Source organism: Silurus aristotelis, assembly GCF_946808225.1.
Source record: "Silurus aristotelis genome assembly, chromosome: 4".
Taxonomy (NCBI): domain Eukaryota; kingdom Metazoa; phylum Chordata; class Actinopteri; order Siluriformes; family Siluridae; genus Silurus; species Silurus aristotelis.
In genome coordinates, this window is record NC_139577.1 from 28,855,681 (window position 1) to 28,882,235 (window position 26,555).

The 26,555-nt window shown below is 36.9% G+C and overlaps 2 protein-coding genes across 3 annotated transcripts in view; both read right to left on the reverse strand.

Moving 5' to 3' along the window:
- The window catches only part of inpp4b (inositol polyphosphate-4-phosphatase type II B), a 765,675-nt gene that overhangs the window by 11,882 nt on the left and 727,238 nt on the right, over positions 1-26,555 (reverse strand). The window lies entirely within an intron of this gene.
- abcg2d (ATP binding cassette subfamily G member 2 (JR blood group)) lies at positions 1,477-26,098 on the reverse strand. Its single transcript, XM_083538726.1, has 17 exons — positions 25,848-26,098; positions 23,878-24,041; positions 22,470-22,695; positions 19,736-19,795; positions 18,500-18,614; positions 17,405-17,557; positions 15,402-15,559; positions 14,091-14,242; positions 12,706-12,807; positions 10,730-10,977; positions 7,431-7,513; positions 5,677-5,766; positions 5,445-5,569; positions 5,149-5,303; positions 4,928-5,017; positions 4,000-4,085; positions 1,477-1,967 (listed from the first exon to the last, which is right to left on the reverse strand). The coding sequence occupies exons 3-17, from the start codon at positions 22,676-22,678 to the stop codon at positions 1,820-1,822; spliced, it is 1,974 nt and encodes a 657-aa protein (XP_083394852.1). The 5' UTR covers positions 22,679-22,695; positions 23,878-24,041; positions 25,848-26,098; the 3' UTR covers positions 1,477-1,819.

Genomic DNA, 26,555 nt, shown 5'->3' on the forward strand with positions numbered 1-26,555 from the left:
CATGTCCAATTATTATAATTTCATTGTGGTGTACTATTCAGTGATGGGCACTTAAATGCAGAACTATTCGTGCAAACTGCAATCCTAAGCCATTGTAGTAGACTCTTTATATGAATAATTATATTATCTATCTTCATAGTTCTTGAGTTGCTCAGTGGATCTTTAGTCATGTGGATCCATCCTCAGCTACATACAATGGTCTCCAATTCCATCCAGAGGTACGCCATTGGGATGAATCAGGTAGATCCAAATTAGAGAGAGAGAGAGGGAGGAGATAATGAAGAAGAGTTTTTCCTCAAGCCAATAGAAGAAAGAGACTATGTAGAAACAGACAGAGCTGTAAATACAAATGTGATTGGCTGGTCAAAGAATGCATTAAACCACACTTCAGTCAACAGCTACCCACAATGACAGTAAGATCTTCTCTGCTATTTAGTCCACAGTGATAATGGTGGAAATGAACACATCTTTGCTTTAATAGGCAAAAATACATCTGGGTGTTACACTATCATATTATAGCTCATCTCAACTAGAGAATTATGGAACTGAGAGCATGTAGCATGGAAGCTCATGTACATCAGTAAAACTCTTACCTATAAATGACTGGTCTTCCTTGGATGGAAACTGATGTCTACAGCAGGGTATGTGATATGAAAGTGAGATAAAAAGGTTACAATTAAACTAAAGGACATTTAAAAATAAATGTATCAATTCGGAGATGGTTAAAGACAGCACCAAAACACCTGCCATCTTTAATTGTAACCATTTGGCAGATGATCTCATCCAGGGCAACTTACAATGATCACATTTATACAACTGAGTAAGTGAGGGCCATGCTCAAGGGCCCAGGAGTGGCAGTTTGGTGGTACTAGGATTGGAGCACCAGACATCCACTGAGCTACCAGCTACTACATTTAATACGTTTTGGCAAATGCCCTAATACCCTGTTTATAAAACCTGGCACTGCTGGGCCCTTGCTTGGTCTCAGTTTGGTGGCCCTGGGATTTGTGAGCAAAAGTCTAACATCCTAACCACTGAGCTTCCACTTACATTTGCCTCCAACACCCTAAATAGTCCATATCTTCATCACTAGGCAATGATAGTACTACTACCAGACCCAAAAAATTCAAATAATCAGTGACCCATGATCCTCAAGAGTCAACGATCACCTCAACAGATTTGATTGGTGCACCTTAGGCATGGAACAGAGAAGCTTTAACAGCTATTCTTGATGGATTTTGGGTGAAAGGGTGAGTCTAAGTGAATTGTCTGTGTGACTGAGGGATTAAAAGGCCACATGAAAACACATCAGTCTGCTTTGAAGTGCAGGATTAAATTGGTTTGGTTAATATTGTGCTCACATACATAAAGTAATTGCATGTGAATATACTGTTTTGTTAAAATGGTATAATCTGGGTATAAACTTTAAAATAGATTTGTGTGGAACGTAACATGAAAGTTAATGAAAGTGGAATGGAACATGAATAGAACGTAAAAAGTCCACAATACAAAGTAAATATAAAAAGAAAACCTGAATCACTTTCATTATTTACAATTATGTTCATTTGACTACAGTTGAATTAAGACATTATTTCGAATCGACGCAAAAAAAGCATATATTTTGTGTGATTAATTTAGCCGCCACCTGTAGTAGCTGTTCATGTCATTAAAAATTAAATATCTGTTTCAGTCCTTCATTATTCTAAACAACTTTTGGCAATTCGACCAAACGTGGAATCTTCCGAGCTGTAGGTCTCAACCTGGCAACTCTCCATGTTGCAGTTCCACAATTAAGTCAAAGGAACAGCGTTCTCAGCCCTTAGGAGAACTTGCGCATGAACCTGAGCTTGATGTAGGTGATGATGAGAAATATAATGGTCATAATCATCATGGCCAAGTGGTTTTTCCATAAGCCCCATGTAGAGTAGTCGATCCCTTGGGCCTGCAGATGTTGCTCTCCTGTGCAACTGTGAGTACAAAACATTTTTTTTTCAGTTTGCTTTTTTAAGAAGCTCCATAAAAAATGTATATAACAATGAACACTGGTGTAACGGTACACAAAATTCACCGTTCTGATTTTTAGTCATGGGTCGGTAATTTCAGAACAGTTGGGGGGAAGAAACACAAAACATAAACTTGCTTGTGGTCTTTAATTATCTCAGTTTATTATCAATAACATTTTGGAAACATCAACAGTTAACATTTTTAAAACAATTTTAAATAAAATGCCTGGTGGTTAAATAATTAATAAATTATATTTTATTATATTTTATAAAAAATTAAATATAATAAATCAAATTAATGCAATACACTATTATTTTGATTACATTGGCATAAATTAAATTGATTTAAATGAAATGAAATAAATGGAAAAATTTAATATTTTACATTTGTTAGACCCCATTTGGTTAATACAGATGTGTGTTTTACACACACATCAGTTTTTTCTAAAGATATAATCTAAACTGTTCTACTTAATTCAACATACTTTAACAATTATCATGTTTTTCTCCTTTTTAGAGAAATTCTTGCAGCTGGACATAAAATTTTAAAGAATCCATATCGCTAGTGTTAGCCGCTAGTCACTTCTGTGTTAGCTACAGTGACACTGTACGAACTCTAGTTTCCTTATACCCCTGCCATTGTTGTGCATGTTTTTGCGTTTAATAATGATAAAAAATACACTCATAGTGCGAGCCGGAGACTAAACAACCTTGCAGTCCGCCACTTAATACGTTCCTGAGAGAAAACAGATTTGAACTCAGATGTTCCGCAAGTAAAAATAATTGAATTCGGTACACACGTGTACCGAACCGAAAGCCCTGTACAGATAAATTATGAGTATGAATACGTGTACCGTTACACCCCTAACACTGAAGTGTACATTTATTTGTTATGGGGAAAGTGCGAGTCATGAATTACATAAAAGGAAAACATGAAATGCAGCACTCAGATGCAGTTGTGCTACACTGAAATGTAATCACTAGGGGTGTAAAGGTACACGTATTCATGCCGAACCGTTTCGATACAGGAATTTCGGTATGGTGCACATGTGTACCGAACGCAACACTAGTTTAACAGAGTTCAAATCTGAGTTCCCTTCACCAACATATTAAACGGAGGACCGCGAGTTTGTTTCGTCTCCATCTCTCACTTTGAGCGCAGTGTAATTTTGGCTACTCGATCCAGGAATCTGGAAAATGGCTGCCACTAACTTTCTTCATCTGCATTTTTTTTAACGCCAGCCTCTTTAAGGGGTAAAATTCCTGACAACTCTGGATATCGATGGATCGAATGAATGAAGAATGGATGGAAGTAAGGAATTAATTTATGAATAAATAAATAAAATTATTATTATGAGTTTCCTAAAAGCAGACATTTGTTATAGCATGCTGAATTAAGTAGAAAAGTTAGGTAGAAAATGTAAAAGTTTGGAATATTTAATTTTAAATGTAAAAAACATACACACTTATGCCCCTTCTTTATAACCCAAATGTGGTCTAACAAATGTAAACTATTTAATTTATTGAATTTATTTTGTGCCTATTTAATCGATTACTCAAACTAATTAAAATAATAAAAAGGTGTATTGCATTCATAAGATTTATTCTATCTGATTTTTATATATTTTAAAAGCAGGCATTTTATCTAAAATTGTTTGAAAAAATTTGAACAGCTAATGCTCACGAATGTAAATAATATTAACAACGTTAATAATAAAAAATGACAAGCAATTTTATATTTTTTATCATTGTCCAATGTCAGAGGTATAAACCATAAAAATTAATTTACAAACATTTTACCCTTGGATATGGGAGTGCCAGTATTGTGTTCTGCTTCTTTGACATGAAGCTCAAGAGATATAAAAACCAGCTGTGAAAGATTTTTAGTCTGATTGGAAATATTGCGGCTGACAGATTGCTGGTACAACAGCACTCACATGGAAACTGACTGCGTATGTGTGCTGCATGTGTTCACACTGTCATGTGTTTTACATACATGATTCCTTGAGTGTTGTTGGATATTAGTTGGTCTGAAAGATTCCCACAAAATGTCAATCCCACAAACTCATTGATCTCCAAAGCCTGTTGAAACACATCATCGACATCAACAGCATCATCTTAACGCAAAGGCCTTCCGTCTTTGAATTGATATTTTTGAACGAACATTCCGGCAAACGAATATTAGGAAATGAGAATTTAATGAGATGAGCGTAATAATGCATTCGTAGATTCACTAGAAAGTCCAAGCACCAACAAACAAAACCTACAATGTTTTCCATAAGTTAAAAACCATTTTGTCTTGGTCAGAGTTGATGAGTGCCCATAGTCTTTGCTTTTCGTCTGATAGAAGCTTAATTGCAGCTTTAACAATACAATATTCTCACAGGCTAAAGTAGGATAATATAAACCCCTACTTTAAAAAAAGTAAGTAAGTGTAAGAGAAAGTTCTTTGTTAAAAGTGTTCATAAAAGAAAAAATAGAGTACAGAAGTGATGAAAAGAAGAGAAAAGAACGAACTACTGCGAATGACCCGAGTTTGCAATGCGTGTACAGTAAAAAATAAACGAATCAATCCTTGAGACTACTCATTCTTCTGAATCACATTCAAGACTCGTTCAAAATGAACGAATCGTTCATGAACGACCCATCACTACAATAACGCAAAAATACAGCCCTTTAAAACTAACCAGTAATTGACTGTTGTCATTGTGCTCAGTAGTTTGTTTTCCTACTAGAAACCAGCACACAAATGTACAAGTACAGTGCAAGTAAAAACAGCCAACCAGATTGCAGCTCTGAAGCTTGTGGCTAGAAAAGTGTCAAATCTTTGAATCTCAATCCAGTGGGCAGAGCATCTGAAGCTGTGTGAGGCAGTGGAGGTAAATATGAAGCGCTGCATTTCATGTTCACTGTATGATCGTTACCGTAAGTCCGTAATGTGGGATGCTCAGGTACTTAAGCCAGGCAAGCCAAGCCATGACACTTTCCAGATTCACCAGCAGACCAGAGAAGATCTACAAGAACCAGGGTCTTACAGTTAGTTAAAGGCTCTGTGTGTAAAGTTTTAAAAAACAACTAAAAAGGATATAAAGAACGATGTTTGTAAGCGGGTTTGATTAGTCAGTAATACATTTTGTACACTTACCATCATGAAAACAAAGATGATTGTCATAAAGATATTTGCGATCGCCACAACAGACTGACCAGCAGAGATAGCCATGGTCATAGCTGTGGCTGTGTATGCCACTAAAATCACTGTGAACATGAATATGAAGAATGCGGCGGCGTCAAGCTTAAATCCTACACACACACACACACACACACACACACACACACACACACACACACACACACACACACACATACACGCACAGGGCCGTCATGAGAAGACATTTTAAAAAGTATACAACATCGAAATCTATCGCCGGCTCGATTTCTTACCAATCATAAAATAGACGATACAGGTGAAGACCACAGCAGGGATCGTGCGCAGAGTGATGATGTCGGACAGGATCTTGGACAGGAAGTACACCGACACTCTGTAGTAGCCACTGGTGTATTCATGTCTGAAACAAGCAATGGAAGAATGTCAGGATTGTATCTCATTTAAATCACTGCTAAATGAAGCAGGCAAAGATCTGCACAGCGACAGTGGCGTGAACATCGCACATACATGAAGAGCTTTCTCTCCGTGATGAAAAGCTCCGCAGCTGACAATGTACTGAAACACTGGTTAGTGGTGATGAAGAACAGAGCTCCAAACCTGAAAGCAAAATGTCACATAATTAAAGATATGTACAGTATACCTTAGTACAGGCTCATACATATATGCTGACTCCTCATGACATTAAGCAAATGTGAGACTGCACAAGGTCCAGGCTCATTATCATTGACAAATGATAAGGTGGAGGTTCATAAGAGATCAGTGGAGCTCTTTTTTTTTGCTCACCCTGCATATAATGCACTATATTGCCAAAAGCCTTCCACAGTTAGTTCCGATTTGCTTTTATCATTACCCTCCATTTTTCTGGGAAGATGTTCCACTAGATCCACTAAAAACGTGCCAAATCAAACATGCGGATGGTCCGCTGTGGCGACCCCTAATGGGAGAAGCCGAAAGAAAGTTTATAGTTATGCATGCCTCCAATTTTCAGTTTTGGGGAAGAACCACACATGGCTGGAAAAGTCAGGTGTTCCAATACTTTTGTTCATATAGCGTATAAAGTATAAAAACCCTCCATAGCCTGTCAAGCACACAGCTGTTTATATATAGGTGGCTCATGATGCAGATTTATACTACAAGAACTGCACGATGTATTTAAGGTGCAGCACATTTTCTCAGTCTGATTTATACCACCAACCCCAGAAACACTCGACAGACAGTAAACTGAGATCAAGATCGAACCGTGGACCCCGAAGCTGTGAAGTGGCAATGCTATTTATCTAATATTATACTATTTATCTCTTACTCTTTGTCTGTCAGTGAGATGTGTGCATGTGTTTGGGTGTGTTTTGTTCATAAACTGATTCTAGAGAACTGGAAAGCAGCCAAGTTTCAAGTTTTAATGGATCAAAGCACTATTTAACTTGTAAATTCTGTTTGACCACACACATTTATATAAAAGCTTATGTATGCAATTACTCTGAGTCTGCTAGATTCCTGAGTAGCATTAAAATGTAACTGCAGTTCTGATGCCGAAAACCAGGACCTACTCAGACAACAACCGATGAAAAATGGAAATCTTTCAATAGACGTCCTTATCCAGAGCGACTTACATTTATCTCACGCATACAATCGAGCAAGTATGGGGTTAAGGGTGTTGCTAATGGGCTGCAGGATTGTTAGCTTGGTGGTATAATATTGCACATGGTAACAAGTAGACTGTGCACTATGAATGCTGCACATACTGTTTAAAAGTAGGACGGTTTATCCTCACTTCATACCCCCTGTCCTCTACATCCATCTCTTTTAAACCAACTACCTGCATGTCTTCCTTCACCACATCCATAAACCTCCTCCTTGGTCTTCCTCTTTTCCTCCTTCCTGGTGGCTCCATCCTTCAGAATTCTTCTACCGATATACCCCATGTCCCATCCTCTAAACATGTCCAAACCATCTCAATCTCACCTTCCTCACCTTGTTTTCAAAATGTCCTACACGTGCTGTCCCTATAATAAACTCGTCTGAACATCTTGAACTCTGTTTGTAACATTGCAGGCTAACCAGGTGTTAAAGGATTTAAATGGCAGTAGGATATTTGGGCCCATGCTGGAGACAATAATCCAGGTTTCTCAGCACAGTTCTTATTTAGTGGGCTCCCCTTGGGCATCCAGTCTCCTCTAAACTCCTAGACCTTTATTACATTGCTTACGGATGCCAGTGTAGTGAGTAAGGGTGATTGCAAGTGCTAGCATCACTTCATTTACCTGTTCTGTATGCCGCTCTGGTTGTCTTTCGCTCCAAAGAAAATGGCGCCAACAATGAGTGCCATGATAATTGTCACTGCCAACTGTAGGGTGTGCACAGAGTAAGTGTTCAACTCATAGAAAAACCAGGCATGTATGAAGTAAAAAAACAGTGTGAGAATAATAAATCCCTGCACATTAGGACTAGCATATGAAAAGAAAGTATGAGAATAAACCTGAAAGCTTGGAGCAGTAATCCCCTGAAGAATTATAAATGCTGACTTGGTGGAACAAAAGCATTCCCAAAGTGAACAGCTAAGTTAATCTATCTCCAAAGGCCTGTTCTCTGTATGTGGAAGTCACACAGTCAGGTGAGTGTTGTTCTGGCTTTGTCCAGCTCTGCCCCAGCTATTCTTCCACAGCGTAGCACATGTTGTATCACTTCAAGAAAGAAAGCTGGCAATCCGCTTAACTTAGCTGGCTACGTACCTCATAGCATTAGCCTCAATTATCTGGGACTGGTTAAGTGTTAATAATTCTTAAAGCGAAGTTTCTGTGGCGCGTTTGGTGGCTAATGAGCATGTAATGTCCCAGTAAGGAAGAAAAGCTTTAAAAAATATTTAAAAAGGCAAGAAATGAATTGGTTGCTAGGAGTGTATTGGTAAATGAGTACAGTATATGTAATAAATGTATTCTTTTTATTTAAAAAAATGAGGAATAAAGCATTTAAATGAAATTGCTATGGAGAAAAATACTTGAGCCCTAATATATATTCTAAGAAATAAGATGTTACTCTTGTAAAGACCTGATCAAAAAATTATATATATAGAGTGACTTGCGAAAGTATTCGGCCCCCTTGAACTTTGCGAACCTTTTGCCACATTTCAGGCTTCAAACATAAAGATATAAAACTGTAATTTTCGGTGAAGAATCAACAACAAGTGGGACACAATCATGAAGTGGAACAAAATTTATTGGATATTTTAAACTTTTTTAACAAATAAAAAACTGAAAAATTGGGCATGCAAAATTATTCAGCCCCTTTACTTTCAGTGCAGCAAACTCTCTCCAGAAGTTCAGTGAGGATCTCTGAATGATCCAATGTTAACCTTAATGACTAATGATGATAAATAGAATCCACCTGTGTGTAATCAAGTCTCCGTATAAATGCACCTGCACTGTGATAGTCTCAGAGGTCCGTTTAAAGCGCAGAGAGCATCATGAAGAACAAGACACACCAGGCAGGTCCGAGATACTGTTGTGGAGAAGTTTAATGCCGGATTTGGATACAAAAAGATTTCCCAAGCTTTAAACATCCCAAGGAGCACTGTGCAAGCGATAATATTGAAATGGAAGGAGTATCAGACCACTGCAAATCTACCAAGACCTGGCCGTCCCTCTAAACTTTTAGCTCATACAAGGAGAAGACTGATCAGAGATGCAGCCAAGAGGCCCATGATCACTTTGGATGAACTGCAGAGATCTACAGCTGAGGTGGGAGACACTGTCCATAGGACAACAATCAGTCGTATACTGCACAAATCTGGCCTTTATAGAAGAGTGGCAAGAAGAAGCCATTTCTTAAAGATATCCATAAAAAGTGTCGTTTAAAGTTTGCCACAAGCCACCTGGGAGACACACCAAACATGTGGAAGAAGGTGCTCTGGTCAGATGAAACCAAAATGGCAACAATGCAAAACGTTATGTTTGGCGTAAAAGCAACACAGCTCATCACCCTGAACACACCATCCCCACTGTCAAACATGGTGGTGGCAGCATCATGGTTTGGGCCTGCTTTTCTTCAGCAGGGACAGAAAAGATGGTTAAAATTGATGGGAAGATGGATGGAGCCAAATACAGGACCATTCTGGAAGAAAACCTGATGGAGTCTGCAAAAGACCTGAGACTGGGACGGAGATTTGTCTTCCAACAAGACAATGATCCAAAACATAAAGCAAAATCTACAATGGAATGGTTCACAAATAAACATATCCAGGTGTTAGAATGGCCAAGTCAAAGTCCAGACCTGAATCCAATCGAGAATCTGTGGAAAGAACTGAAAACTGCTGTTCACAAATGCTCTCCATCCAACCTGAGCTCGAGCTGTTTCGCAAGGAGGAATGGGCAAAAATTTCTCTCGATGTGCAAAACTGATAGAGACATACCCCAAGCGACTTACAGCTGTAATCGCAGCAAAAGGTGCCGCTACAAAGTATTAAATTAAGGGGGCTGAATAATTTTGTACGCCAAATTTTTCAGTTTTTTATTTGTTAAAAAAGTTTGAAATATTCAATAAATTTCGTTCCATGATTGTGTCCCACTTGTTGTTGATTCTTCACAAAAAAATACAGTTTTATATCTTTATGTTTGAAGCCTGAAATGTGGCAAAAGGTCGCAAAGTTTAAGGGGGCCGAATACTTTCGCAAGGCACTGTATATATATATATATATATATATATATATATATATATATATATATATATATATATATATATATATAGAGAGAGAGAGAGAGAGAGAGAGAGAGAGAGAGAGAGAGAGAGAGAGAGAGAGAGAGAGCGAGAGAGAGCGAGAGAGAGAGAGAGAGAGAGAGAAAGCAAATAAATATGCCAAAAGAATCAGTACTTCAATAAAGTATATTGGACAAGCAAGTATTATGATTGTCTAGTGATAATCTAAGACTAGGAATATCCATACTGCAATATATTATCAATATATAAGACTCTATCTTTCATTAAATGCCTACAATCTTCTCATTCATACATCCCTTGCCTATGCTACATATATTACATTTCAAAGGCAAGTCTTTCTTTAGTCCAGATTAAGTTTCTGTACCGTATTTTCCGGACTATAAGCCGCTACTTTTTTCACACTCTTTGAACCTTTCTGAAAACAACCGGGCATGAAAAAACGCACTTCACCTGTGTTCTGAGCTGCACGGCATCGGGAGAAAAAACGTATTTTTTTAACACACGATGATGCCAAAAGATAAACTCCCGAGAGAAATAGGAAGACAGTGAACAATGACTTTCTTGGTAGGCTACTGTTTAGATACAAGCCGTTGTAACAGACACTGTCTTTCGTTAAAGCCTGTGTAAAGTTCATTAGTTTCAATGTTGACACCTGCGGCTTATAGACAGGTGCGGCGTATTTATGTTCAAAATAAAAATCTTTGTAAAATTCAGTGCGTGCGGCTTATATTTGGGTGCGCTTAATAGTCCGGAAATTACGGTAAATGGAAAGATCGATGCAGCTTTGAAAATATTGATGTAACATCAAAAATACACTTTAAAGATTTATCCACATGATGAACATTCAAACCTGGGCAATAGAGGTCTGAGGGTTTAGCATCAGGTTCCGGAACGTTCTCTTCGTGACCCAGTTTAGCTGATGGAAGAAACCGCAATTGTAAGTGATGGTGCGGGACTTGGGCTTGGTGCTGTAATCTTTGCCCCTTAAGATACACTCCAGTTCAGCCTTGGTTTCCTGAGCATAGATGCTTTTTCTGTATTCCTCCACCAGCCGCTCTTCAATGCTCTGCTTTGTGTCCGAATCATCCAGCTCTAGATCTTTATCGCAGGGTCATAGAATAGAATTATTAGAATAGAAATTAATAGAGTATGTAAAAAAAAATGCCTTTGGGACAAGAAAAAAATATGTTTACATATTCATAATAAATTAGGATTTCTGATCAGTGATTGGTTGTGGGGATCAGTGGTGGTCAATGATTTTTCACTAGGAACAAAAGCAATGTGTGATTGGTCACTGGGAACAATTGCAGTCAGTGATTGATTATGCGAATAATGGCAGTTAGTGATTGGTCATTGGGACCAGGATAATCAGTAAATCCTTGGTGGGAACAATGGGGGTCACTGATTAGTTGCAAGAAAAAAAAGTGAACAATAGTTGGACGTTGAGAACAAAGTTCTTCAAATATAAAAATATTGACAGTTACATGAGGGCCTAATTATAATATGGCATAAAAAAGTCTTTGTTAGTACTCAATAATCTAATTATTCCAGCATTTTGGATTATTTCTCTGTTGAGCCCCTTCCAAAGCATTACAAAACCTGACAATCAAGCATTAGAGAAGGAAACTCAAAGTTATAGTGGTAGACCACAGGCAGAATTTGGCTATGATTCAAGATATCATGGTCTTTGTGAATCAAACTCATGCCTATTGGCGCAGTGCCCCTAAATAAGCTACAGAATAATGCTGTTTTCTGCTGATGGCCAAGTCACACTATAGTACTTTTTACTCTGTGTACTTGGAAAATTTAGTCTTTTGATAATTTTACCTTTTAACCTTTTTTGTAAATAGTATTTTTGTAATTAGTATATCCAAAGAAAGTGACTAATGTATTTAAACAACTAGTATATTCAGATGATTCATGTGTAAAAGTGTGTGAAAGCATCAGTTCATCGCAAGCAGGTGTTTTGGTGCAGTGACTTCATGTTAGGAGGTCATGCATGGGCCAGGGTCTGTACCATGATCATTTTTCTTTTGTTTGCTACTTTTTATAGAATACAGATGAATAAGATCCATCATGTGTTTCAACCATTATGTCTTTAAAAAAAGGTTCTAGTTATTTTAAGCTAATGGTGGTGGAAGAGGTAACGTAAAAGACAGGAGGTGGAGCTGAAGGTAGCAGAGTTGAAGATGTTGAGGTTTTCATTGGGAGTGACGACGATGGACAGGATTAGAAACGAGTTTATTATAGGGACAGTGCATGTAGGACGTTTCGGTGAAGGCGAGGAAGGTGAGATTGAGATGGTTTGGACATGTGCCGAGGAGGGACATGGGGTATATCGGTAGGAGAATGCTAAAGATGGAGCCACCAGGAAGGAGGAAAAGATGAAGACCAAGTAGGCGGTTTATAGATGTGGTGAGGGAAGACATGCAGGTAGTTGGGTTGAAAAAGATGTAGAGGACAGGGGGGTATGGAGACGGATGATCAGCTGTGGCGACCCCTAAAGGGAGCAGCCAAAAGAAAAAGAAGAAGAAGAAGAAGATGAGGTAAAGGTTGACCAATAAAAAAGATGGGCGTTACCTAGATTGTTTTAAAGAATATAAAAAGGCTTTGCATTTACTATGTTTTGGAGTACTTCTACAGAACTGCCCAATTTTGTTTCTGCTGAAATAAAGCCTAATTCTTTGACATCACAACACTGGATTCTACACTAAGTCTATTCCTTTTGATTGATGTTTTAACTTTGTTACTGAATTTGTAAAATTGTTTTAAAACTAGCCACTACAACACTTACAGGAACAGCATTTGTGAAATGTTAATAAATACCTTCTCCTTTCTGCAGCCTGTCCATAGTCGTAGCTATAGAGTCTCCATTAATGACATCCAGGAAGAAATCTGCTGGGTTGTTATGGGGTTCACAAACAAAACCTGGAATATAATATCAAAAGCAAACATCATAAATCTGGGAGAGTCCAAGTATCATTTATTACTCTTCACCATTCATTGCTTCTAAAATCAATCATTTGAATATATAAATGGACATTAACTAGCTACAAAAAATGTCACCAATGTATATATACTTCTTTTCCAAATATTTAAATGTGCAGTGGTCGAATTTTTTCCTGTACATGTCAAAAAACCCTGTAACAATAATAGAATATGATCAAAAATAATGGTTTATGCTACAACTGCTGGAAAAAAATATTAAGTGTTCGAGAAAAAACCCATTTGGAAAACTGACCTGGTTAGGAATGCTTGTTTGTGTTTGGATTGGCCCCTGATTAGTAATTTTATAGACTCTACAGGCCACCATAGATTATCAGGATGGAGCTTTGAGCTTCCTTTTATATTGATATATTAACCCTCATAAGGTCTTCGTTTCCTGTTTACAAATCTGGTCTTTGGGGTCTATATGACCCCAACAATTGATAGAGAAATTATACAAAAAATATACATTTTTAATTATACAAATAATATATATATTTTTTTGTTTACTTCTCATCTATTCATTAATGCTGTGTTTTGGGAGATATGAAGTACTTTTGTACCTATTTACCACACAATTCCTCAACTACACCATAAGCTTGCATATGAAATATTAATTTTTTATGAAAAAATCACTTAAATGATGATCTAAATTTCTGATTTATGCTGGATTTATAGATTTTTTTTTTGACAAATGAAGAAAAAATATTGAGTTTTTTTCACATTTCCCATTCATTTCAATGTGGGGTCATATTGACCCCGAAGACCAGAAGTGTAAAAAAATTTTTTACATACCTTCAGAACAACCGAATCAAGCCCAGTTTTTTTGTGTGTGTATAGATAGATTATTTAGGAAAAGTCACAAAATATTATTCCACTCAGATGAAGGGAACCCTTTTTTTTATTAAGGAAAATTCGATTGGGGTCAAATAGACCCCAAGGACCGATTAAAGGTTAATATGACGCGAGGTCCAGTTACCTGTGTGACACTAAAACAGGTGGTAGTAATGTCTACTTTTTACTTAAGTACATGTCAGAGCCCAAAATTCTTTACTTTAACTGGAGTGAAAAAGTGTAGTCAGAACTTCAACTTTTACCAGAGACTTTTAAAACACGAGTATCTCTACTTCTACTTGAGTGAAGGATTTGTGTATGTGTCTACTTTTGCCATCTTTGACCAACTCCATATATGTTTTGCGGACATGTGTATACCAATCCGAGTGTACCAATGTTTGCGAAGTAGTCCAGTGCATCATGGGCAGGTCCATGGTAGACTTGTTTGCCACTGACCAGCAGTGTGAGGTTGTCAAAGAGCTGGTAGATGGAATAGCGTGGCTGGTGGATGGACATTATAATGGTATGTCCATTTTTGGCCATTCTGAAGACAGGAAAATAGAACACAACCTGCATAACTAATCAAACAACACAATCATGTACTAATGATCCAACTTTACTGTGTGAGATTATTTTCCTATAGTGTGTCCAAAATGTTTCATTCCTACTATTTACATATATGACTACAAAGGATGGTTCAAATGGCTGAAAGAATTATTGGTGCTTCTCTAAACACCCTTCAAGAACTTCAACATCCAGGGTGAGTAAAAGGACTTTCTAGATCATTCTATATCCCTTACATCCAAGCCATATACTTTTTGAACTTTTACTGCCAAGCCGGCAGTACAGAGCCCCGAACACCAGGCACAAGATAAGTTTTATATACTCTGTATGGACGAAAGTATTGGGTCACCTGACCTTTCCTACTATATGTGGTTCTTCTGCAAACTGAAGCCACAAATCTGAAGACGCACAATTGTACAAGACGTCTTTGGATGCGCTATAATAAAATTAAGCGTTTACTTAAACTTAGAAACCCAAACCTGTTCCAGCATGGCGATGCCCCTTGCACAAAGTGAGCCCCTTGAAGATCTGGTTTACATGGCTTAGAGTGGAAGATCTTGAGTAGCATGCTCTGAGCTCTGATCTCATCCCTACTGAACACCTTTGTGATGAATTGGAACGCTGACTGCACCCCAGGCCTCCTCACCTCACCTACATCAGTATCTGACTTTACTAACACCCTTGTTTCTGATGAACACTAATGTCCACAAGCACACTCCAAAATCTAGTGAAACATCTTCCCAGAAGAGTGGAGGGAGTTATAAGAGCAATTCAGGACTAAATGTGAAATGGGATGCTTCATAAGCACAATTAGTACTTATGACCAAGTGTCTGCAAACTTTTGGCAATACAGTGCATGTCTTAGTACTAGAAACTGCCAATTATTAAGGGATAATCATTATTATTATTATTAGCTTCATTCGTGAATGTTGTTACTGTATGGACAATAATGTATCCACGCAAATGGATTAATATAAAATATGACTTGTCTTGCCACCTGAACTAAAGACAGACTTGAAGTTCTAGACAATGTACCATCTACCAACCAATCAGTATTGAGAAATCAGCATTTTTAAAAGAGTGTGGTGTTTCTGACCGTGTTTCTGTTAGCAGTGAGGAGAAGCAGCATGGCCGCTGACCTTTTAAGCAGCAGCAGAACAGAGTTGGCGGTGCTGGCATCCAGGCCTGTAGTGGGTTCATCCAGGAACAGTACAGAGGGGTCAATGATCATCTCCATGCCGATGCTAGTCCTCTTTCGTTCACCTCCAGAGATGCCACGAATCAGCTGAGTGCCCACCTGAACGATCAACGGCATGGCATTGTAAATCACGAAGCATGCAGGGAATCTACCATTGTGCAGTAATATAATGATCATTCTAAATCAAAATCTGACAAATGATTTGTTTATCAGTTAAGAAAAGTGTCAGGATTCTCCACATGTTAATAGTAAATATTAACTTTCAATCCCACATATTTATCTTAACAAGATTTATTCACATACTCTACATTACCACAAAGACTTTATTGCTCATGTCTCCATCAGTGAACACAAACAAAACAGATTTCATTTTCAATTCAACTTGATTTGTATATCACTTTTAACAATCCTAAAGCAGCTTCACCCGATTAAATAGATTACGAATATTACTTTTGAATGTATACATCAGTGATGCTTATTCTTTATATGTTTATCCCTAATGAATAAGCCAGTGGTGGCTGTGGCAAGGAAAAGCTCTCTGAGATATGAGGTATGAGGAAGAAACCTTGAGAAAATCCAGACTCAAAAAGGAACCCATTCACATCTGGGTGACCAAATGTCATTACTGTTCCATCATTGTAGAGGTTATCAACAGTTCACTGATGGATACTTGAATGCAAAAACTGTTACTGGCAAATGTAGTATAGCCATTGTAGCTTATATTCTTCTTCTTCTTCTTCTTTCGGCTTCTTCCATTAGGGGGCGCCACAGCGTATCATCCGTCTCCATACCCCCCTGTCCTCTACATCTGCCTCTTTCAAACCAACTACCTACATGTCTTCTCTCACCACATCCATAAACCTCCTCCTTGGTCTTCATCTTTTCCTTCCCCCTAGTGGCTCCATCCTCAGCATTCTCCTACCGATATACCCCATGTCTGCACATGTCCAAACCATCTCAATCTCACTTCTCTCACCTTGTCTTTAAAACGTCGTACATGCACTGTCCCTCTAATAAACTCGTTTCTAATCCTGTCTATCCTCATCACTCCCAACGAAAACCTCAACATCTTCAGCTCTGCTACCTCCAGCTCCACCTCCTGTCTTTTACTCAATGCCACTGTCTCTAAACCATACAACATCGCAGGTCTCACCACAGTCCTATAAACTTTCCCTTTCACTCTTGCAGATACTCTTCTATCACAAATCACTCCTGCTATCACTCTTCTCCACCCACTCCATCCTGCCTGCACTTTTTTCTTTACTTCTCTAACACACTCTCCATTACTTTGCACTGTTGACCCCAGGTTCCTGAACTCCTTCACCTTCTCCACCTCGTCTCCCTGCAGCTGCACCGCACCACTCCACTGCCCTCCCTCTCTTTCACACACATGTACTCTGTCTTACTCCTACTGACTTTCATTCCCCTGCTCTCCAGCACATACCCCCACCTCTCCAGGCTCCTCTTAACCTGAGCCATTGTAGCTTATCTCAATATTTAATATTAATTACATTCAAAATCCATCTCATGTTCAAAGTAACCTCATGGATCTGTAGACTGTTCATGGGGAGCCATCCTCAGCAGCAGCAAGTGGTCTCAAATTGAAAAGAACTCTATTCAGAGATGTATTTATATTGTATGTTTAAACTATAATTAATTTTCTGGTTACACTTTTAAACTGCACTTTTTGACTATAAAGTTATAGAAGTTATAAAAGGGAAGTCACCAGGATAAAGATGGGTCCCCTTTTTTTTCCTCATATGTTCTCAGGGAGTTTCTCCTCACCACTGTTGCCTCTGGTTTGCTCATCAGTGGATAATTTTTACACATTTAAAATGTATATACTAAATGTATATATTGCTGTAAATATATTGTTTTGTCACAGTGTCCATTGTTAAAATAGAATTGAATTGAATGAGTACAATGAATGTGTGTGTGGAATACCCTTCTGTCTGCAACTTTACTGAGGCCTAACTCTAAAATGAGATGATTGACTCTGGCCTCTTTTTCTTTCTGTTTTACAGAGGATGAAAGGCGGAGTGCGGCCGAGAAGTGCAGATTCTCCCTCACGGTCAAAGTGCCCATCACCACATCGTCCTGTCCACACAAACATCACATGTGAAAATAATCTATATGCACAGAATATCGTCTAACGCTAGATGGTATCAAAAGGTTTCGACACTAGTTTTGTAACACGCCACCAGATGGCAGCACAAAGCTGCACGCACAGTCACAGGGAGCACCGACCTTCAGAAGTCAGTGTGCCATAATACATCACTGTCTGTACATCGGAAGCTGTGCAAATGGTGCTGTTCTGCCCATGTGCGTATTCACGACTGCTATTCTGTCACCAAACTCTCCACACATGATCTCTCTTCTGTACCCACCCTATTCTTTCCAAAGATGAAGATCCAGCTCAAAGGTCACCGTTTTGACCCATTGTGGAGATCCTGCACGAATAGTAGCAGGAAAACTGGAAGCTCTGTATTGCTGTGTAAAAGGACTTTTTTGAAGGTGATAGTGTGTAATGTAGATAAATAAAGTACTTTCTTGTGAACAAAGCTAGTTTCGAAACCTTATGATACCACCTCATATAGCTGGTATTTCTCATTATACCACGACAATGTCGAATTGTTGTATTGTATTGAACTGATTAATAGGGAGATATGGATTCATTTTCTGTAACAGCAACACTGAGAGTAGTTCCGGCTTTAAGGCAGTTAACAGGATTAAATCAGTGCGTTTAATATGTGGACTTTCCAAGGGAGATTTGCGTTTCCATTTTTTTTTTTTTTAAATAAGTAAAGCTTTATAGATAAAGTTGACCTGACCTGCCTCATTAAAACTATTTGTAATTTTAACTAATTTCATGGTGCTTCTAGCAATTATTTTCAGAAAGCATTCATTCTGATATGTCAAGACCATATAATATATTCTTATAATAAGAAACATCAGATCAATTGAAGACCATTTATGCAAATTCCTCTGAAATTCCTTGGTTTTTTTTTTAACCAGTGAAGTCACTGTGTTTGGTTGTACCTGTACAACGTAGCCAGTAAGGCATTTAAAGTTGGATGGCTGTGGAGCTCCATCGATTAGGACTTCACCAGAAAGACCTGAGGGATCCTTCCTCGCTGCAAGCACATCCAAAAATCTGAACATGACACAACAGAAACGATCGGCACATACAATAAGTATTAAATAAATCATATTTCTTAACAGTACAAACAATGAAGTATAGCAGAAGGACATATGAGAGCGTAAAACAGATAAAGAAATGTTATTAATGGTAAGAAGACAAATGGCTTTATTGTGTTCGTCAACATATGGAGAAAAAAATCCAGTTTCACCACTGAGCTTTCCACAATATTCACCTGCTTGTTTAAAATGTGAGAAGTGAACAATTTTTTTTGATTGCCGCTTGGCAGTGGCGGATTTAGGCGACATGGGCAGGCGACCATCTTGCCGGAGGCTGGCACGGGGCGTCCATGTATAAATAAAATAAATAAATATATTGATTGTTTTTTTTGTTTGTTGTTGATGTTGTTTACTGCTCATTTGCACGGTCATGTCAATTATGATGTCATGTCATGGTTGATGAACCTGGCAGTGTGCACCCACCACCTGGAGAAGTTCCCTCACTCATTAACTCAGAAAGGAGAGTCGGGGTTGGGTGACATCAAGTCAGTAAGGAGAACTGAATCCAAGTTAAAATGACAGATGACAAAAAAAAACCCTCAGGAGCCCAATTCAGAAAAAGAGGAAAAGAGTAGGGGGGAAACGGGCAAAAGATAAAGGTGTGTATAAGGTGTGTATCACTTATCTCGTTATGAGGATAGTAAAGGATAATGCATTTATTTTATCTCATAACATGACTAATCGTATTTAACCATGTCTTCAACATCAGGCATCCTTCATTTCATTGGATCAGGACAAGTTCAAAGTCCTGACGTTAATTTCAGCCTAATTAGATTTATTTATTTATTTTTGGCTACTTCTGGAATACATTTTCTACTACTACATATTTTAAAGAAGTTTATTTGAAAAAGTTCACACATTTCCATCTCCTTTTAAAAGGTTTTGTAAATATTTTCTAGTTCACATACCTGAACTTTACCTTTATAATAGAATGTTATTCATTTGAGAATAAAAATAGAAAGTTGTAACGTGTAACAATTTCCAATTCAAAAATCGTCATACTAAAAGTGAAAAATTGTCTATCCGAGGTAAGTTTCTTCAGCTGAAATTGAAAGTGTGATTTATGTTGGTACTCACGAAGATTTGCCACATCCTGTGGGGCCTAAAATTGCATTTAAACCAGGTTTCATGATTCCGCTGTGAAGAAAAACAGATCAACACAAGTCGCTCATTTTAAAGGAATTTACGGTAATGTTAAGAACATGTCAAAATGTATGCATTTTTATTTTTAAGTGCCTGAGGCCACATTTCTTTCATGACTAAGTACATATAAGAAAACCGCATTATACACTATATAACTCCTGTCCATCACATTCATTGTTCTTTTTACAACTATTACTATACATTTTTAAGTACATTATTGTTCAGAGTGTCTCTGTATACTGGAGGAACTAAGAGACCCAAATTTGTTCCAGCATGACAATGCCTATAGACACAAATTTAACATATCTTTTGCTTAGATTGGAGTAGAAAAACCCTGGAACACCTCCTCACTCTACACCAGAGCCTGATCTTACTAACACTCTTGTGACTAAATGATCAAAAATTCCCACAGCCATTCTACAAAATCTAGTGGAAAGTCTTCCCAGAAAAGTGTAAAAGTTGTAGCAAAGAAGAAGAACAATCGTAATGGTGAGATGTGCATAAAACTTTGACCATATAGTATAGGTTTATTTGGTAAGTCTACTATTCAATTCAATTCAATGCTTTTAACAATAAACATTTTCTCAAAGTAGCTTTACACAGATAATGTGGTGATAAAAAATTAATATGTTTTTTATAAGTGTAAGTTTGTCTCTGATGAGCAAGCCGGTGGCGACTGTGGCAAGAAAAAAACTCCCTAAAATGGCATAAGAAAGAACCCTTGAGAAGAACCAGATTCAAGAGGGAACCCATCCTCATCTGGGTTGCACCGAATGTCCATTTATTGCATGTCCACTATACAGCTAATGGTGTAGGCATACAGTTAGTGACTGCAGTCCATTTATTTCGAATGTAGGAGGAAATCAAAAAACCCAGAATGGCACTGAAGGACATTGAAAACTCCTCACGGTAACTTGTTTGACTGAGTCAAGAGTGAACTGGACTTCAGTGAAGATGTGAGTGCACGTGTAAGTTAAGTGTATCCAGTACTCTGTGAAGAAACCCAACTAGCAGAATATGTAACGTGAAGATTATTTTTATAAGCCAGAGGTTATTTTATTAGCTAAAGCTATAGATAAAATACCAGTCATACTGGAGTTGCTCTTATCAGATGTGGGATCAAAAGCGAAGAGTCACACAGAGATGATATTTGTTGTGATAGGTCACGTGTTTACTTTTTTGCCAACAAGTTACATAAGTTAGAGCACGAGGATAGTTATGGCATTTTGAAATTTGCCCTTAAAATCATCTCATTTATACAATTAAACAGCTGTGAAAATCGTTGCTCAATGGACCGGTGGCAGCTTGGTGGCTCTGGGATTTGAATTCAGATCAGAAGTCTAACATCTAAACCACTGAGCTAGCACTTCCCACAATTATCACTTGCTTATTTATGGAAGTGAGCAACCCATTGTTTTTACATTATTGTAAAGTGAATGCTTAGGCTGGTCTACAGCCTTTCATCGACCAATCTGGAAAAATTTGGCACACTGATTGTTGAGGGTCTAAGGAACATTCTGACCAAATTTGGGCTGATGGCTGCAAAAGCTCCACCATTGAAGTTTATTGTTTTAAGAAGCCAGGGATCAGTGAATTCCCTGAATCTGGATGAGTTTAACACCCTGAATTCAACGTCTAATGGTGTCAATTTCTGCCTAATTCGATAAAAAAAAATTCCAATACATTTTCTACCACTTCTCAAAACACCAAATTTGGTAACATTTGATTGAAATTGAAATTTTGAGTAAGATTTTAAAGAAATCAACTTTAAATTCTCCATTCAGTTTACGTCTAATAAAGGTTGCATCAACGTAATGACTTTGTGTGTTATTGAACTGTTACAACCCGAACTCAACACACACTCAATACTCATTTAACTTAACTTTGTACACATCCATGTCCTCAGCACCACCCATATTATAATATATTAATCATATCATACTGTCCACATGCTGTTTTTGCACCTCCTGATTGCTCCTATTGACGTTTTTGCACAACATTGTGTTCCCGTTTACAAGTAAACTCTTGTTTATAGTTCTTTATTTTGCACTCCGTACTGTACATATTATACAGTAGTTTTACTGGTCGGCACTATTTTGTATAATTTACTTTAATCCTTAGCTCTGTGTTCTGTTATGTAGCAACATAGAGTGATGTCACTCTATGTTGTTTAATGTAGCAACAGGGTTCTGGAGGAACGTCTTAGTTTTACTGGTCGGCACTATTTTGTATAATTTACTTTAATCCTTAGCTCTGTGTTCTGTTATGTAGCAACATAGAGTGATGTCACTCTATGTTGTTTAATGTAGCAACAGGGTTCTGGAGGAACGTCGTCTAATTTTACTGTGTACTGCGTCAGCTACATATGTCACGAAACTTGGAAAGCGTCTTCAAGACCATGACCCAAGGCTACACAACAAAATTCTTGCCACCTACTGGTCAAAAGTAACAACATGCATCAATCTCAAGCTTTCATCTTACACTTAACGAATTCCACCACTGTCCAGGATCATAACATACACATTATGAGGGAAATTTCAAATCACCCTTGATGCCTTTTGGCTAAAGTCTGTGAATGTGTGGTTCACCAAGTAGAGGTGAAAGCGCTGTTTTCAATTATGATTATTAATAATATTATTAAATAAGATAAGCACAAGATTAGACTCACTTAAGCTCTACCAAGATGTCCTTAGTGATGCTCTTCTTCTTACATGACCTACTCTTTATTGTCACATTGTACTGGATGTTGTGGAAGCTCACAGTGGCTCCATGCTGCTGCGAGACCGGATCTTTAGTAATGACTTGATTTCGAGACGTCCCATTCTGGCCCACGTCCTCGATCACGTGAATGCGGATATGATTCTGTGAAACCTCCATCTCATGAGGCTGTCGCTCTGCAAAGATATAGAATAAATGTAGCAGTTAAAAAATAAGATCATTTATGGCTGAAATTCCTCGTATGAATGCAAAAGTATGCGCAACCTTAAGACTAAATGCATTTATTTGAATGTACAAAGATGTTTATTGTTAGAGTTTTCATTTATCATCAGGTACAAAAATGGTCAAAAACAGCCACATGGTGCATTTTAAAATGATAATTTAAATATTGTTTTTCAGTCTTTAACGTCATAACTCCCTTCAACCTAATATTATGAATGCTTATATTACATTTAGATCACCTCAGTTACTATTTTTCCCCATTTTTCCTGTAATTTGGCACTCGGTTTGGATTATGTCCTAATTTATTCTCAGCGAACAGATAACTTTATCAGAACATTACACTGCTTTCACGTTTGGGATTTTTCCAGGTACGAAAACATCTTTTACATGCAATCCAATTGGTGGTCATTTACAAAAAATAAATAAATTAATTTAAAAAATGAATCTCCTTTTTTGGTTCTTTTTTATCTCTAGACAAATTGAGGACAAGCAGGAGAAACAAGCACTGAGTACAAAATGATGTAAAATAAAATCCTCTTGCTCGTGAACAAATTTAAGGAAATGTATAACAGGTTCGAAAGATGTCATTTAATTCAAAATATTAACAAGTACGTGATACAGCATCTCGCTTGACCTATCGCATGCTCAGGTTCTCTTGACTTTTGTGCTGCTGAATAAAGCGGTGTGTGAAAACACACTTAAATTGTAACATTCCACAGATAGCATTCCTGCGATGTTTTAAAAGATTGAATGTCATACTGGTTTGATTGACAAATGGATATTAGGATTTTACTCACGCAATGCTTGCAGTAAGATACAATCAGTAAGTAAGGTACCTTACAGTCGTTGTGTAGAAGGAATAGAACGACGTTTCAGCAAATCTTAGAGACGTTTCAACATAAAACTCTGAAAGAAATTTTAACTGGGAAATAAAAAAAACAATAATAAAGAAACAGCACGGTGCAAAGTTTATATAGTAGTTGAGGGGCTTGTTCGAGGACCCAGAAGTGTCACTTTTGTGATACTAAAACATAAACTTCTCGACCTTCTACTCCAAAATCCAACACCTTTTCACTATTGAACTTTTTTTCTTTTTTTATACTTTTCTTTTTGTAAATAAAGAGAATAAATGTCACCTTCAGTGTTTCCTGCTGTGATGTTTGGACACTTCAGGGAATCCCGGTTCTCTCCTGCAGGCTGTGTGAAGGAACGCCAGCAGCTCTGACTCTAAAGGCAAGCACTTAAATAGAGAGGGACCGCAGGAGGAGGAGATCACGCAAACCACGCTGACAGCATTCCACTTTAAACAGGACAAAAAGTCAACTAGATAACATCAGACACATGAAGGAAGATCGACTGCACATAAGTCCTATCATTTCTAGAGCATTGATTCTCATCACAAGTAAAGATTCCAGTTTGTATACTTTTGCAATGAAGTTTGTATACAATTAAATAGTCATTAAACAATTTTTTGACAAAATGTTTTATTTATTTCCAGTGGTTTAACCTGAAAAACATATTTTCATTATTCCTTGTTTTTCTTTTTTTAATTATTGTTATTATTATTCTTGTTTATTGAATAAAATTTAATGTAAGTATTTTTCAGAAAACTTTTAATTAAATTATTTTATATTTAATTGAATTTAATAAATTTACTAGCAGAGAATTTTTTTTTCACAATTTTTAATTGTGAGGGGAAAAAACTAATCTATATATTTTACGTTAAATAGACCATTAAACCACATTTTATTAATTTTTTAATATATTTTTTTAAAACTAATCCCCATTTCTAACCTTAAAAATGTGCCAGACTGTCTAACCATCTACCTACACTATATAGACAAAAGGTTTGTGGAAACCTGACTGTAAGATGTGCAAAAAGCAGTGCAGAAAGCAGCTCTATGTTATATTTTATACAAATATAAAAAATATTATTTACAAGAAATATTTTAAATCCATTTTAAGGGTTAGGAGTAAAATACTTCACTTTTTAGCACAGATTCCCCGGCTGTCCTGCTTAGGTTCAGTTAGGAAAGGAAAAGATAGATAATAAAAAAGGTAAAAATACGTTTGACCAAGATCGATAAATCAGGGCTGTCGCTAAAAATATTTAATCGCAACTTAATCGCACATTTGTATCTGTTCTAAATGTACCTTAAATTAATACTTTAAGTTTTTAATGCTTTAATCAACATGGCCATGGACAAATATTGATGCTTTGTCCATGTTTAATATTAGTTAAACCGAACTCAAGATAGAGCATGAAGATATTCTTGTAAACGCTTTAAAGTAATTCAGATTTATTTATTTTTATTACGTAAATCATCAGGACACTAACGGAACTTTTTCTTTGTTTCCACACGGACGGTTTTAATTTGCGGATGTGCGCATCATGGCGGATTTTGGTGCTCGATTTGAGACTTGTGCATCAGTAAAACAAATGTTAAGTGATTATTTAATTATTTTTAAAAAAGGACGTCGTGAATATTGTGTTGCTTTAAAGGTTTTAATTTCTATCTCGTTTTTATTTATTTATTCATTCATTCATTCATTTATTTATTTATTTATTTATTTAATAATGTAATAATTAATTTATTTAATAATTAATTTATTTATATTTGTAATAATAATGGTCAAACAAAAATGTGCCATTATAATGAATTTTGATGCTTTGATACAAATGTTTAATAATATTGTTTCACAAAATAAGCCTTTCTTTACTTTTTAAAATGATAAATTGTTTTATATATATATATATATATATATATATATATATATATATATATATATATATATATATATATATATATATATATATATATATTCATATAAAACAAACCTCCATATTTTTTTCTTTGCCCAATACACAGATATAAAGTGCACTTCGAATACAAAAAATTTGACAATAATGCTCGTGATAAAAAAAAATACTTTTATATATATTATATCATTATAAATAATACTTATAAAATTCTAAAAATAGCAAATTCTACAAATGATCAGAGATAAGCCCAAGCCTGAGCAAACAATGTTTGTTTCCCACAAAAGTCTTAGAATTGAATCTCCATGAATCATTCAATAGTAGAGAAATTAAAGAAGTCCATACCTGAAGCGTGTCCTCATTTTCTCTCTTCTTCTTCACTTATCCTGAAGTCTTCATTACAGCTGCTGGTTTTACGGATGTGTTGGAATGTTAGAAGACACAAGTTGTGCGTGTGAGTTTGTGTTATTGGTGTGGTTTGTTCTTGCTTTGTGTAAACACGTGGCAGGTTAATGGAGTGTAAATAGAGTTCAAGGAGGAGGAATCCATGCCATCTTCATTTTTACACCTCACACACAGGAAGCTGTGAAATTCATAAAAAAGTCTATAATGGGGAATTTTCAGCTTTTTTAGGACAAAGTAACACAGAACGTCTGCTTAGTTGTTTTGAGTTTAATAAACAAATACAGATCGAATTTAGGCTCTGCTTCTGTGTGTAATCAATAAATAAAATATGAAACTGCGCACCCTGCTGGACCCAAACCGAAATTATCAATAAACACCTGGACACCTGACTTTTTCATCCTTACCTGGTTCTTCTCTAAACTGTTACCACAAACTTGAAGGTACACAATTTTATACGATGTCATTATATGCAATATAATTAAATTGTCCCTTGAGCTAGGAGACCCAAACCCGTTCAACATTTGGTAGACATTAATATCCAGAACGTCTTATAACTAGGGTTAAGAGTCATGATTAAAGACCTAGCAGAGGTAACTTGGTGGTGCTAAGGTTTCACTCATGACCTTCCAATCCAAGGTCCAGTGCTTT

Bases quoted from the DNA above. Each gene is read 5' to 3' on its own strand.
- abcg2d (XM_083538726.1), bottom strand. From the start codon at position 22,678: ATGGAGGTTTCACAGAATCATATCCGCATTCACGTGATCGAGGACGTG. The intron at 18,615-19,735 runs GTGAGTACCAAC...TGTCATGTTCAG, and splicing joins ACAGGATGTGGCAAATCTTC to ATTTTTGGATGTGCTTGCAG. The intron at 7,514-10,729 runs GTTTGAATGTTC...CACACCCTACAG, and splicing joins CTCAGACCTCTATTGCCCAG to TTGGCAGTGACAATTATCAT.